The sequence below is a fragment of the Acinonyx jubatus genome, chromosome C1 (genome assembly GCF_027475565.1).
Source record: "Acinonyx jubatus isolate Ajub_Pintada_27869175 chromosome C1, VMU_Ajub_asm_v1.0, whole genome shotgun sequence".
In the NCBI taxonomy this organism is placed as follows: domain Eukaryota; kingdom Metazoa; phylum Chordata; class Mammalia; order Carnivora; family Felidae; genus Acinonyx; species Acinonyx jubatus.
In genome coordinates, this window is record NC_069381.1 from 106628935 (window position 1) to 106642401 (window position 13467).

The 13467-nt window shown below is 45.9% G+C and overlaps 1 protein-coding gene across 7 annotated transcripts in view; it reads left to right on the plus strand.

Annotated features, from left to right (window-relative positions):
• Window positions 1–13467, plus strand: part of ARHGEF4 (Rho guanine nucleotide exchange factor 4) — a 261691-nt gene that overhangs the window by 162389 nt on the left and 85835 nt on the right. Inside the window, exon 1 of one of the 7 annotated variants that reach the window (XM_027056099.2) lies at window positions 9585–9864. The exons of the other annotated variants lie outside the window; for them this stretch is intronic. Coding sequence (XP_026911900.2) covers window positions 9807–9864 — 58 coding nt within the window. The 5' untranslated portion in view covers window positions 9585–9806. Of the gene's footprint in view, window positions 1–9584; window positions 9865–13467 lie in introns of those variants that run through there. 7 annotated transcript variants of the gene reach the window in all.

Genomic DNA, 13467 nt, shown 5'->3' on the forward strand with positions numbered 1-13467 from the left:
TTCCTTAGTCCCTTGATCTCTGTAGCAATAGATTCTCTGCTGTCCTGTATACTGTTTTCAAGCCCAGCGATTAATTTTATGACTATTATTCTAAATTCACTTTCTGTTATATTGTTTAAATCCTTTTTGATCAGTTTGTTAGCTGTCATTATTTCCTGGAGACTCTTTTGAGGGGAATTCTTGCATTTCGTCATTTTGGATAGTCCCTGGAGTGGTGCAGAACTGCGGGGCACTTCCCCTGTGCTGTCTTGAATAACTTGCATTGGTGGGTGGGGCCGCAGTCAGACCTGATGTCTGCCCCCAGCCCACCACTGGGGCCACAGTCAGACTGGTGTGTGCCTTCTCTTCCCTTCTCCTAGGGGCGGATTCACTGTGGGGTGGCGTGGCCTGTCTGGGCTACTTGCACACTGCCAGGCTTGTGGTGCTGGGGATCTGGCGTATTAGCCGGGGTGGATCGGCAAGGTGCACAGGGGCGGGAGGGGCAGGCTCAGCTCGCTTTTCCTTCAGTGATCCGCTTCAGGAGGGGCCCTGCAGCACCAGGAGTGAGTCAGACCCGCCGCAGGAGGGATGGATCTGCAAAAGCACAGCATTGGGTGTCTGCGTGGTGCAAGCAAGTTCCCTGACGGGAACTGGTTCCCTTTGGGATTTTGGCTGGAGGATGGGTGAGGGAGATGGCGCTGGTGAGCGCCTTTGTTCCCTGCCAAGCTGAGTTCTGTCATCCAGGGCTCAACAACTCTCCCTCCCGTAGTCCTCCAGCCCTCTTGCTCTCCGAGCAGAGCTGTTAGCTTATAACCTTCCAGATGTTAAGTCCCGCTTGCTGTCCCAACATACTCCATCTGGCCCCTCCGCTTTTGCAAGCCAGACTTGAGGGCTCTGCTTTGCCAGTGGGCTGCCCCTCGGCCCGGCTCCCTCCCGCCAGTCCGTGTAGTGTGCACCGCCTCTCCGCCCTTCCTACCCTCTTCCGTGGGCCTCTCGCCTACACTTGGCTCTGGAGAATCAATTCTGTTAGTCTTCTGGTGGTTTTCTGGGTTATTTAGGCAGGTGTGGGTGGAATCTAAGTGATCAGCAGGACGCAGTGAGCCCAGCGTCCTCCTATGCCGCCATCTTCCTCCCTTGCTAAATTGTGTTCTAAAGAAGCTGTGCCATTTTACATTTCCACCACCAGTGTAATTTCTCCAACATCGACATCCTCACCACACTTGTTATCTGACTTTTTGATTCTTTCAAACTAGTGGGTGTCAAGTGGTATCTCATTGTGGTTTTGATTTATATTTCTCTTTTTATATACTTATCAGCCATTTATATGTCTTCTATTCTTCTAAGAAATGTCTACTCTTTTACTCATTTTTTAAGTTTTTATTTAAATTCCAGTAAGTTAACATATAGTGTAATGTTAGTTTCAGGTGTATAATATGGTGATTCAACATTTCCAATAGGTGGTGATTATCACAAGTGGACTCCTTAATCTCCATCATGTATTTCATCCACCGCCCCCCACCCACCTTCCCTCTGGTAACCATCAGTTTGTGTGTTAATTGGGATATCTGGCTGTTTTTAATTGAGTTGTAAGTGTTCTCTATACCTTAGATGCACATGTATTATCAGATAAATAATCTTTACAAATATTTTCTCCTATTCTGTGGTTTGTCCTTTCATTTTCTTGATGGTATCCTTTGAAGCACAGAATTTTTTTTAATTTTTTAATGTTTATCTATTTTTGAGAGAGAGAGAGAGCACGAACGAGGAAGGGGCAGAAAGAGAGGGGGATACAGAATCCAAAGCCGGCTCCAGGCTCCAAGCTGTCAGCACAGAGTCCGATGCAAAGTCCAAACCCACAAATGGCGAGATCTTAACCCGAGCTGAAGGTGGACGCTCTACTGACTGAGCCACCCAGGTGCCCCGGAATTTTTTTTTAATATTGATGAAGTCCAGCTTATCTATCTTTTTCCTTTGTTGCCCATGCTTTTGATATCATATCTAAGAATCCTTTACCAAATCTAAGGTCATGAGTATTTGCCTTTATGTTTTTTACTGAGAGTATCATAGTTTTAGCTCTTACATTTAAGTTTTTTTATTTGAGTTCATTTTCATGTGGATATCCAGTTGTTCCAGTACCATTTGTTGAAAAGAGTATTCTTTCCCCTTTCAATGGTTTGGTAGCCTTGTAAGTTCATTATAGATACGGATTTATTCCTGGACTGTCAGTTCTATTCCACTGATCTGTGTCTGTCCTTGTACCAGTACCGCACTGTCTTGTTTGCTATTGCTTTGTAGTAAATTTTGAAATTGGGAGGTGGAGTCTTTCTCTTCCTTTACCCTTCCTTTTAAGGAATGTCTTGGCTATTCTGAGTCTCTTGCAATTCCATATGAATTTTAGAATCAGGTATCAATTTCTACAAAGAAATCAGCTAGGGTTAGCATGAGGACTGTGTTGAATCTATAAATGAATTTGGAGAGTATCTTAACAATGCTGAATTTCTTGATCCACAAACATGGGATTCTTCCCATTTTAGATCTTCTTTTATTTCTTTCAACTATGTTTCATCACCTTCAGAATACAAGTTTGTACCCCTTTTGAAAAATTCACTCTTAAGTATTTTATTCTTTTTGATGCTTTGCAAGTGAAATTTTCTTAATTTTCATTGAAAGTATATAGAACTATATAGAAATATAATCGATTTTTGTATATTGATCTTGTATCCTGCAACCTTGTTGAATTCATTTCTTAGCTCTAGTCATTTTTTTAATGGATTCCTTAGGATTTTCTACATACAAGATTGTGTCATCTGTAAATAGAGGTAGTTTTCCCATCTAGATGTCTTTTATTTCTTTTCCTTGCCTAACCGTCCTGATTATAGCCTCCAGACAGTAAAGTTGAATAGAAATGGCAAGAGTAGGTATCCATACCTTGTTCTTGATCTTAGGGGTAAAGTATCCCATCTTCACCATTAAGTATGTTGTTAGCTGTAGGTTTTTCATAGACACCCGTATCAGGTAAATTTACCTTCTATTCCTAGTTTGTTGAGTTGTTTGGCTTTTTCCTTAGTTTTTTGTTTTTTTTACCATGAGAATGTGTTGAATTTTGTCAGTGCTTTTCCTGGGTCTATTGAGATAATCATGCAACTTTTGTTCTTTATTCTGATATGGTATATTACATTAATTGATTTTCAGATGTTACTCCACCCTTGCACTTCTGGGATTTATCCCACTTGGTTAAGATATATAAATCCCTGTATATTTTGATGAATTTGGTTTACTAGTATTTTATTCAGGATTTTTGCATCCATATCCATAAGAGATATTGGTCTGTAGTTTTCTTGTAATATCTTTGTCAGTTTTGGTATCAGGGTACTATTGGCCTCATAAAATGGGTTGGGATATGTTCCTTCCTCTTCTAGTTTTTGCAGTAGTTTGGAAAGAATTGGTATTAATTATTTTTTCAATGTTTGGTAGAATTCAGGGATAAAGCCACTAGGGTCTGAACTCTTCTCTGTAGGTAGTCTTGTGATTACTGATCCAATCTCCACTTGTAGGTCTATTCAGATTGTCTCCTTCTTCTTGAGTGAGTTTTGAAAGTCGTGTCTTCCTAGGAATTTGTCCATTTCATTTAAGTCATCTCAATGCCTGGTATACAATAGTTTATAGTAGTCCTTATCATTCTTTTCATTTCTGTAGGGTCAGAAGTAACGTCCCCTCTTTTATTTTTGATTCTAGTAATTTGAGTACTCGTCTTTATTCTTGATCCTCCTCTTCTTGAGTCTTCTTTCTTCAACTGAAGGTCTGCCAGTTTTGTTGATCTTTTCTAAAAACCAGCATTTGGTTTCTTTTATTTTCTCTATTCTGTATCTGTTCTTTATTTCTCTATATTTCTGTTGTCTGGTTTTTTCTGTAATGATTTCTACTCTAACCTTTATTATTTCCTCCCTTCTGCTTGCTTTAGGTTTTGCATTTCTTCTTTTTCTAGTGTTACAAGGTGCAAATTTGGTTGTTGACTTGAGAGCTTTCTTCTCTCAATACAGGCATAAGCAGCTGTAAACTTCTCTATAAGTGTTGCTTTAGCTGTGTCCCATAAGTTTGGGCATATTTTGTCTTCATTTTCATTTATCTCAAAGTGTTTTCTGATTTTTCTTTTGGTCTGTTCTTTGACTCATTGGTTACTTAGGAGTGTGTTGTTTAATTTCCACATATTTGTGAGTTTCCTAAAGTTCCCATTACTGATTTCTAATTTTATTCCATGTGGTCAAAAAACATGCTTTGTATTATTTCTATCCTTTAAATTTACTGAAGTTTGTTTTATGGACTAATATATGGTCTATCCTAGAAAGTGTCCCATGTGCACTTGAGAAGAATATATCTTCTATTGTTGGGTGGTATGCTGTATAGATACTAGCAGGTCTAATTGGTTTGTAGTTTTGTTCAATTCTTCTATTCGTGTGATCTTCTGTATAGTTGTTTTATGCATTATTGAAAGTTGGATATCGCTTTCTCCCTTCATTTCTATTGGTTTTTGCCTTATGTATTTTGGTTCTCTGTTATTAGGCATATATGTTTTTTAATTGTTATATCTTCCTGATGGATTGACCCTTCTATTGTTAAACTCAGCTTTTAAATTCCACTGATTGGCAGCTGATTAGTCTACTGTTTACAACAATGCCTTGGGGCATAAGCTGCTCAAATTCTGGCTCCTTTGAAGGAATAGTTTCAGAGATCTGTGTTTGGTATTTGTTCTGATCCCAGAAGGGCTTATTCTTGGTTCTTTCTTGCAAAGAAATAGCTCATATCTGGTTCTTTCTTGAAAACTAATGGGTTTATAATTTTAGGCTGTATTTTCATTAGATCCATGAATATGTTCCCAAATGCCTTTCACCAGAAGCTTCACTGCTCTGGGGAGCACCTTTAGGTTTAAACTTCTCCATGCTCTAATACAAATGAGGGCAGTTCTTCTAGGAAAAAAATAGCAATAATCTGTTTACAGCCTTCCCACAGTCAAAATTCTACCCCTAGGCAAAATATTTGAGCAAGAGCTCTGGAGCTGGGGATGGGGATAATGGCAGGCTTCTCTCTGAGTGACAATCACTGAAGGAGTGTACATTGGTCTATGGTCCCCTGGGCTTGCCTGGCATGGAATGACAGCCTCACAAGCAAGGGGAAGAGATATCAGAGCCTTAATATGCTCAGTGTGCTGAAGAAGGGAGTCCCCACTTCTCAACCATTCTCACCCAGGACTTAGCCTCAATAGCAGGTAGTTGGGGACAGGGTGAAAAATACTGCTCTTCTAGGGAAGTAAGCTCTCCAGCTGGGAGATGAGAGAGGGAGCCCCATGTGTTTTGCTTTAGCCATCTGGAGTGAAATCTCCCAATTCACTGAGCTGGGAAGAAGGGGAGAGGCAGTGGTACTGGTTCAGATATCACAGACTCTCACCTTTCTTAGTAAACTTTCACTGATTTTCTTGAACAGATTTTTTTAATTTTCTATTTTCCCCTAGGAATATATCCAGAGGTTTTAAGTGGCTATTTTTAAGTGGTTTCCACTAGTTTCACTGGGGAGTGGGTCAGTAGAATTCGTCATTGTCCTGCTTGCCTGAAGACAATCTCAATTTTCCCTATTATTATAACCTGTTGGTCATCTCAGGAAGAGTCTTAAAGGAGATAATTTGGATGGCTGAGACTATATCATACTTATTCAATATCAAGATCCATTGCTTAAACTTCCTCATTATATCCCCAACAGCTAGCAGTATGCTATGTACAAAGTAGGCTCACAATGTCTCTTGCCAATGATACTGATAATATTCCAGCAAGAACTGTCTAGAGAATCCTCATATTCAGGAGGAAAGGAATTAACAATTACATAGTGGTTCAAAGCATAGTTGGTGAGCACTGGAACCAATTCCACCACTTCCTAAATGTGTGGCCTTGGGTTATTCTGAGCTTATTATTTTCAACTGAAAAATGAGGCTAATAATGGTACCTATTAAAGTTGTTGTGGAAGTTAAATAATATATGCAAAGTACTTAACACCTAATATATACTTAATAAATAGCTGCTAATAGTTCAGACATTGCTAGGCACTATTGTATATGCACATATCACTTTATATAATCCCTACAATAATCCTGCAAAAATAGTTCTCAGTATCATTATTTGATGGGTGAAGGGAGAAAGACTTAAGAAGTTTCAATAATTTACCCAAAGTCACAAGTAGTAAGAGAAAAACAGAACTTGAACCCAGATCTCTCTGGTTTTAAAGCTTCTTTCTGTTTAACACTTTTGTAGAAACTGAAATACAGGGTTAGCTAGAAGAGACAGGACAGAAGCCAATCTCTAAATTTAGACAACTGTCTGTTTCTACATGTACAGCTGAACATTGCAGCTCCTATTTTCACATCATTGAACCAGTCTCAAACAGTGATCCTTCTGTGCTGACCTTTCTCATAAAGATGCTGTATTAACGTTAATTCAGATAGATAGATAGATAGATAGATAGGTAGATAGATAGATAGATAGAAAGAAATAGAGATATAGAGATATAATTATAAACCTACCATGTGATGGCAAGAGAACCAAAATCTCATCTCTCCCTTATTGGTATCAGAAATGGATGAGTTTGGAGGGTTTCCCATATTAGGGAGGCAGCTAAGTCTCATTGCATCAACTTTCATCCCCCAAGATTCCCTTATCCTTGGATAGTATGTAGTAATTTCAGCTGCCATCACCACCGTGGTCTTAAAAAATGTGGATCCCTTTTTCATACTATAGCTCAAATGAGGACACTCTGATCTTCCCTACAGCAGAGCTGAGACCGGGATAGCTGGTTCAAATAAGAATTTACTGAAGTCTCAGGAAGACTTAAAAGAAAAATGGACTCAAAAAAAGCATGGTGCTTGGCTGTCTGGTTGACTGTGGCTTACACAGGCTAGATCAGCCCATGCTGCTGTCATCTGGAGGCACCACCTTTGTTACCATCCATTCAGTATCACACATCATCTGCTCATCTGTTCTGAACCCGCAGAACAAGAATGTTCTTCTCGTCCTGCTTAACTGGCCTCTTGTTCAGTTCCATGCCCCCACTCATTCTCCCACAGGCACTTACCAGGCACCCAGCCTGCAACAGGTGCTCTGCTCACACTGAGACACAGTGATAGGTAAGGAGCTGCTGCCCTCACAGCATCCATGGTCTATGGGGGCAGACAACAGATAAACAACAAGCCATTGACAGATGAGTCCTAGGAAGAAATAAATGAAGTTTCACTGAGGAGATAACATTTGCTAAGATCTGATGTTGAGAAGGAGCCAGTACCTTGAAAAGCAAAAAGAAGAGCATTCCAGGTGAAAGGAACAATAAGTGCAAAGGCCCTGAGGCTAGAAGGAGAAACAGCAAGGTGGCCACAGTGGCTGCAGGGCAGAGAGCAAAGGATGGGGGAGATGATCAGAGTTGGAGAGATAGGTCAGGTCAGTACACGGGTTTTGCGGGTCTGGCTAATTGTGAAGAGATGCTTCTGAAGGGTTTGAAGCAGGAGCGTGACATGGTATGATTTATATTTTAGAGCTCTCTCAGGCTGCTCTGTGGAACAAGTTAAAAGACTAAAGCAGTCTTCCAAGCACAGTATGATACTGGTAGCAGTAAAGTAAATATGGACAACTTTGACACTTATTCTGGAGGCAGAACCCAGACTTGCTGATGAGTTGGGAGTGGTGTCTCTTGATCTGTGCCTCCTGCTGGTAATGACCATCTCCTTCCTGAGCAGTTCTTCCCACCCACAGGAACTTATCTCAGAGCCCTCAACCTGACAGCCACTTAAGAATATGAGGGGGGCCCTTCTTGCAGAACCTCCCATAATCAGGAATAAGGGGAGGACAGAATTGTCCTTCCCAAGGGCAGGAAAGGATAGAGGCATGGATAAGAAGTGTGCATTCCAGGTATGGAGTGGTTAGGAAAGCACACAGTCTCCTGAAACAAGTACAGTTAAGTTGAGGGAGGAGCTTCAAGATGCGGATTGGCTTAGTCACCCCCCAGGGCCCATCAATTGAACACCCAACAATGCCGGCATTACCTTATGCTTGTATAGGGTTTTGTACTTTATATAAATGTTGGCATACCATTGTCCCCAGCCCCTGAGTCTATTAAAAGCAGCAGATATTAATATATTAATCTGATAGAGGAGATAACAGAGGGCCTACGAAGAGAGGAGATAGATATTATGAAGACACAGGGTTCCCCATGGTACAGCGCTAGGAGCACACAGAGGAGACAGGCAACAGGAAACGGACCCCAAATGCAAAGAAGGGGAGAAAATGACCACTTTTGCAGCATCCGCCCTATACCAGCTGGTATGTGGCCTCTCATTTCATCCTCACTGTTGTTAATACTTCTGCCACTTTACAACCAGCTTGCTAGGGCTTGGAGGAGTTGGAGGAGGGATGTTGCTGGGGGAGGGGGGTGGGGTGGGTAGGACGTTGGGAGGGAAGGGTCATTAAAAAGCTGATAAGTCCATATCAATCCATATTAGGACTTCCCTCACACATCTCACGTCCAAGACCAAGTCTCCCACTGTTTTCACCTCCCAGATTTTGTATTTCCTATAAGTACTTCTTGATGTATTGTCCTTGTATGGAACAGTGGATGTACTTCACCCTTTAGGTACACTCCAAGAACCTACAAAACACTCAGGAGTGTCTGGGAGGGTCCGAGGAAACAGCAACTTTTTCCCCTAACAATCCCTATCCTCCCCCAAAACAAACCCCTGTAATCCCTGGCTGTCTTGTGCTTTGGGGCTCCCATTCTCATCTGTGCCTGCTGCTAGGCTGTTTCAGGCACTTTCGTGGCGGGGACCATGCTCCTGAGCGTGGCAGATTCCTGCTGACTGGCTCTCGGGAGGATCGCGGTGCCGCTCCCCTCCGCACACCGTGCGCGCGGCAGGCCCGGGGGCTGGGGGCGTGTCCCGGCCAAGCGCGCTCCCCCGAGACGGTGTTCGCGGAGGTCAGCCGGAGCCCGTCCCCGCGCTCCCGCCTGCGTTCCCGCCCCCACGTGGGCACGGACGCGCTGCCCGCAGTCTGAGCTGGGTCCCTGCGGAAGAGAAGCGAGCGCCCACCGGCCCTACGGGTGCGTCCCCTTGTCCGATGACCCCAGCCTAACTAACACACGCGCGGGAATGCTGGCGGCGGGGATCGGCCCTGCGGGGACCCAGGGTGGCGGTGCCCCCGCGCGCCGCGCCCGCGCCCGCCGCCGCCGCCCCCGCCGCTCCAGGTCTGCGTGCGCGCGTGCGTGAGCGCGAGCCGACCGGGCCCGCGACCCGCACCCGGGTGGCCGCCGCGGCTGTGCGCCCGCCAGGCTGGCCGGGGGCGGGCGGCGAGCGGTGGCGCCGCGCCCTGCCTGCTCGGCGCCCGACCGCGCCCCGCGCCCCGCGCCCGCCCCGCGCGCGCCCCGCAGAGCCTGAGCGGGCGGCGGCCGACCGCGAGCCTCCTTAGCGGAGCCCCATGATGTCAGCCGGGCCGGAGCGGCGGCCGTGCGGCAGCGGGGATGGGGCCGGGGACGCCGCGCTCCCGCCCGCACGCCCCTCGCCCTCCGACGGCGCCGCCGGCCCCAGCCCGCTCGCCCCGCCGCCCGCGGCCCAGCCGCCGCCGAGCCTGTGGCTGGAGCTCGGGCCCGCCTGCAGCCGGGCGCAGCAATGCCCGAGCGAGTCGAGCGGGCAGACGAGTGGCGACCTCGGCACCAGCAGCAGCGGGGGCAGTAGCGCCGGGCTGTCCCCGGGCTCGGACTCCGACAGCAGCGGCGTGGTGTGCGGAGGCCGCGGCGGCAGCGGGGGCATGCGCGGCGCCCTGTCGCGCTCCTGGAGCCTGGAGAGCCTGCGCTCGGCCACCGCCGGTAAGGGCGCCGTCCGCGCCCCTGCCGCGCCCCGCGTCTGTCCTCTCGTGACCTGCCGCTCCCCCTCCCCCGCGACACTGTCTCGCCTCCTCTTCTTTCCTGTCCTCTCCTCCCTCACTCTCTCTGATTTTCGCTTCCATTTTCTGGTTCCTTGCTGCCCGCTGCGTCGCCCTCCAGATTCCTTTTCTTTTCCCTGCTTATCTTCTGATTTACCGCCGCCCCGCCTCCTGTCATGCCTGTCCCTTCTTCCCCCCACTTTCACCAGTGGGCTACCTGTTACAGCTGGGACCTTGTTTGCACCCCACTCCCGTAGCAGGGCGCGTCGTCAGCCGGGAGACTGAGTGTTTAAGGTGAGAATAGAATTTGGTCCTTGATGCAACTGTTCTTGCTTGACCAACGGCACGTGGCTGGCTTTCCGAACTGCAGTTTTTTGACCTCTAAAACGGAAGAAGGTGGGAAAGGGCTCGCTGGTCAAGGGTGGACCAGATTCATTGTGTTTGGTCCTGGCTTCAGGACAGAGGCGCCCCACCCAGAGGAGGGGGCTTGTCTCGAGCCCTCTGAAGCAAGCAGTGCTGTTTCTCCGAGATAGGGTTGCTCTGGGGTCCCCAGGACCATGTGCTCCCCGCTCTAGTCGGAGGACCGCGTTCTGGCTACAGATTGAGAAGACTTTGACCCTACGTATTAGTTAAGCAAGTCCAGAGTGGTTTTATAAATGGTGATCCCCAACCCTTGGTTAGTTGGCAAACTGGATTCTTTGTATTTTACTTCTTGCAAACATTCAAAAAGTTATTTTTGAGCCCCTGAAGTGGGAGCTGTAAAGGAAGACAGGTACTGCCCAGAAATCAGAAATCAGGCGGTAGGGGGCAGGAGGTAATGTGTGCATTATGCTTATGCATGGGGTAGAGGGTACAGTCTGTGGTCATACCCAGTGGTGGAGGTGGAAGTGAGGCGCTGTGTGTGCTCTGGTCAGAGCCGCCAACCCGAGAGGAGCAGGGGCTGGGGGTTGGGGGGGTGGCATGCAGACAGCAGTTCCCACCTTCCCCCAGGGGTGGAGCATAGACCACGTTGAGGAGTAGAGTCAAAGGTTGGCTCCCAAGGGTTGTACCTTTACTGGCAGATACAGGGTTGGGACTCTGCTCTAAAGTCAGTGGGTTTAGACAAGGAAGGTGATGCCCAGACCCTTGTATTGAGCACTCCACGATTCTCATCTGCGCTGTCCCAAAACAAACACATGAAACTCAGAAAAGTTGGTGTCTCCTCCAAATAAAAGGTTTTCAAAATTCTGCAGCTCTGACACCCTCCCATCTCAATTCCCTTGAAACTCTCCTTCCTCTCTGGGGTACTTAAGTAGAAACCCCACTTGAGAAAACCAAACTAGATAATACCATAAGTGAGACTTTAAGGAAACTGGCAAAGGACTCCTTTTTTTCTCTTTGCCCAAATGGCTTTCCTTCCACTTCCAGAGTGAGAAGACATACCAGCTCCACCTTAGCAATGGCAAACAGGCCCAGAGAAGCTGGAGGAGGTGCCCTGGTGTACCCAAGGATTCTTTGCCCCAGAGCAGGGGTGAGGCAGATGGAAATGGAAGAAACCCAGGTTTATTAGGTGACTCTGAGATTCAGGGACTCTCCAGACCACACCAGGGGCATGGAGGCAGCCTGGATGAGTTTCAGAGATACTAGACAGCTGTGTGTGTGTGTGTGTGTGTGTGTGTGTGTGTGTGTGTGTGTGTGTGTGAAGTTCTGGGGTGATGTGTATGTGTGTGTTGGGGGGTGGGGAAAGGTAAAAGCTAAGGCCCAGAAAACTGCTCCTTGAGGGACTCAGAGATGCCCCTATAATGGGAGGGCAGAGTTTAAAGCAGCATGATATTGGAAGAGTTTATGTGAGGCCCAAAAGCAAATGCCATGCCCCTCACAGAACACAGGTATCACTAGACTTATGGACAGAACAATGCTCGTGCTCAGGGAGTGCTGGTCAGTAACCAACTATGGAGACCCAGGGCTTGAAAGCATTTTGAATCCCCTCTTCATCCTCAGTCCCATCCCTCAACCCTCTACCACCTGCCTTGTTTTGGGAACCCTGTATCAGTAATATCCAAAACCAGATTTGTAACAGTGTACTGCCATGAACCCTGTAGAGCTTTGTGAGTCCATGAAACCATCTCAACTGGATTCCTACAGAGAATTAAGCCCTAATGTCCCAAGACATCTACTGGATGCAATGCAAGAACTCTCTTCTCTTCTGGAATGGTACTAGCTATTTGCCGTCCTTAGAAGGAATTGAGAAAATAAGCACTCAAGTAATACTCTTTGGATTTGTGGTTTAGATGAGGAGATCTTGGAAAGGCTGCCATAGATGGGGAGTCAATGGGAAGAACAAAGGGAGAGTAATTTTTTGAGTACCTTCTATATGCCAGGTATGATGCTGCATGTTACCTCCTTCACCACATAAAATCCAGTGAGGTAAGCATTATTATCCTACAACTCAGGTACAACAACAGGCCCAGAGAGATGCAGTAACTCATCCTAGTCTGCCTAGCTAGGTCATGTCTCCCTAGAGCTCTAGGTCTGGATCCATGTGATTTGATAAGGGCTCTTTGCCAGATTTGGAGTGGAGGCTGGGCCAGGTCCAGAAAGGAAAGGTTGTGTTGTGTGGGGGAGGACATATCAAAGTACTGTCTTGGCTATTTCCATGCTATTATCTTTATTCAACACTCATGGCTTTTTTCTAGATCCCAGTTACCCCATTTTCAAAACGAAGACATTGAAATCAAAGACCTGACCTCTTCTCTAATCAACTATAAAATTCCATGACTCTAGTCAGAGCTATTGATTTGGGGTGGATACCGTCTGTGAGTTGGCATTTATTGTATGCTGTGTTTCTGTTTGGTCTATGGCTCTAAGACAAAGCATGTGTGTGTTTAATTGAACTATGTTTTTCTCTTAAGAAAAATTAAGAATTACCAGTAAAAGATCCTTAGCAAACTTAATTGTTGTTTTTGTGATTTTGTAATGGAGTGTATTGCTAAACATTTGTGTAGTTGTCATCAAGAACCAGAAAGGCTAGTACTGGAGACTGGAATTGCAGCTTACCTGCAGGGCAGAGCATCAGCCACGGAATCTACCAGAGACCTATAGATTCTCCTTATTTCGAAAAGACTTCTTGAATTTTAAATGTACACTCTTGGCATTTTCCATTGAAACCTCACTTTTTCTGGTGCAGAGAGGGCTTTCCTTAAAGGCAGAATCTGAAAATAAAACATAGATGACAAAGTGGAATTTCTGTAACCCTTCTTTCTGTCCTGCTCTTCTCATCTCCCCCTAAGCAACCACCTAGTCTCCATAGCCCTCAGCCATGTTACATACTGCCACTCCTGAGCTAAGGCTTTTAAAATTCCTACTCTGGGTGTCTTGTCTGACAGAATTAATTCTCAGTTCAGGCTTCTGGAGTTGACAGTTTTTACTACCTGTGCTTTTGCATGGTTAATGCCTTATGATTTCTTCTTAGGAGAAAAGGCTTGCTACTTCCACATTCCTCTGCAAGTCCCTGAGGCATTTTTCTGACTTGGATAGGAATCAGACTTATGAGAAGGCTAGGCCTCTC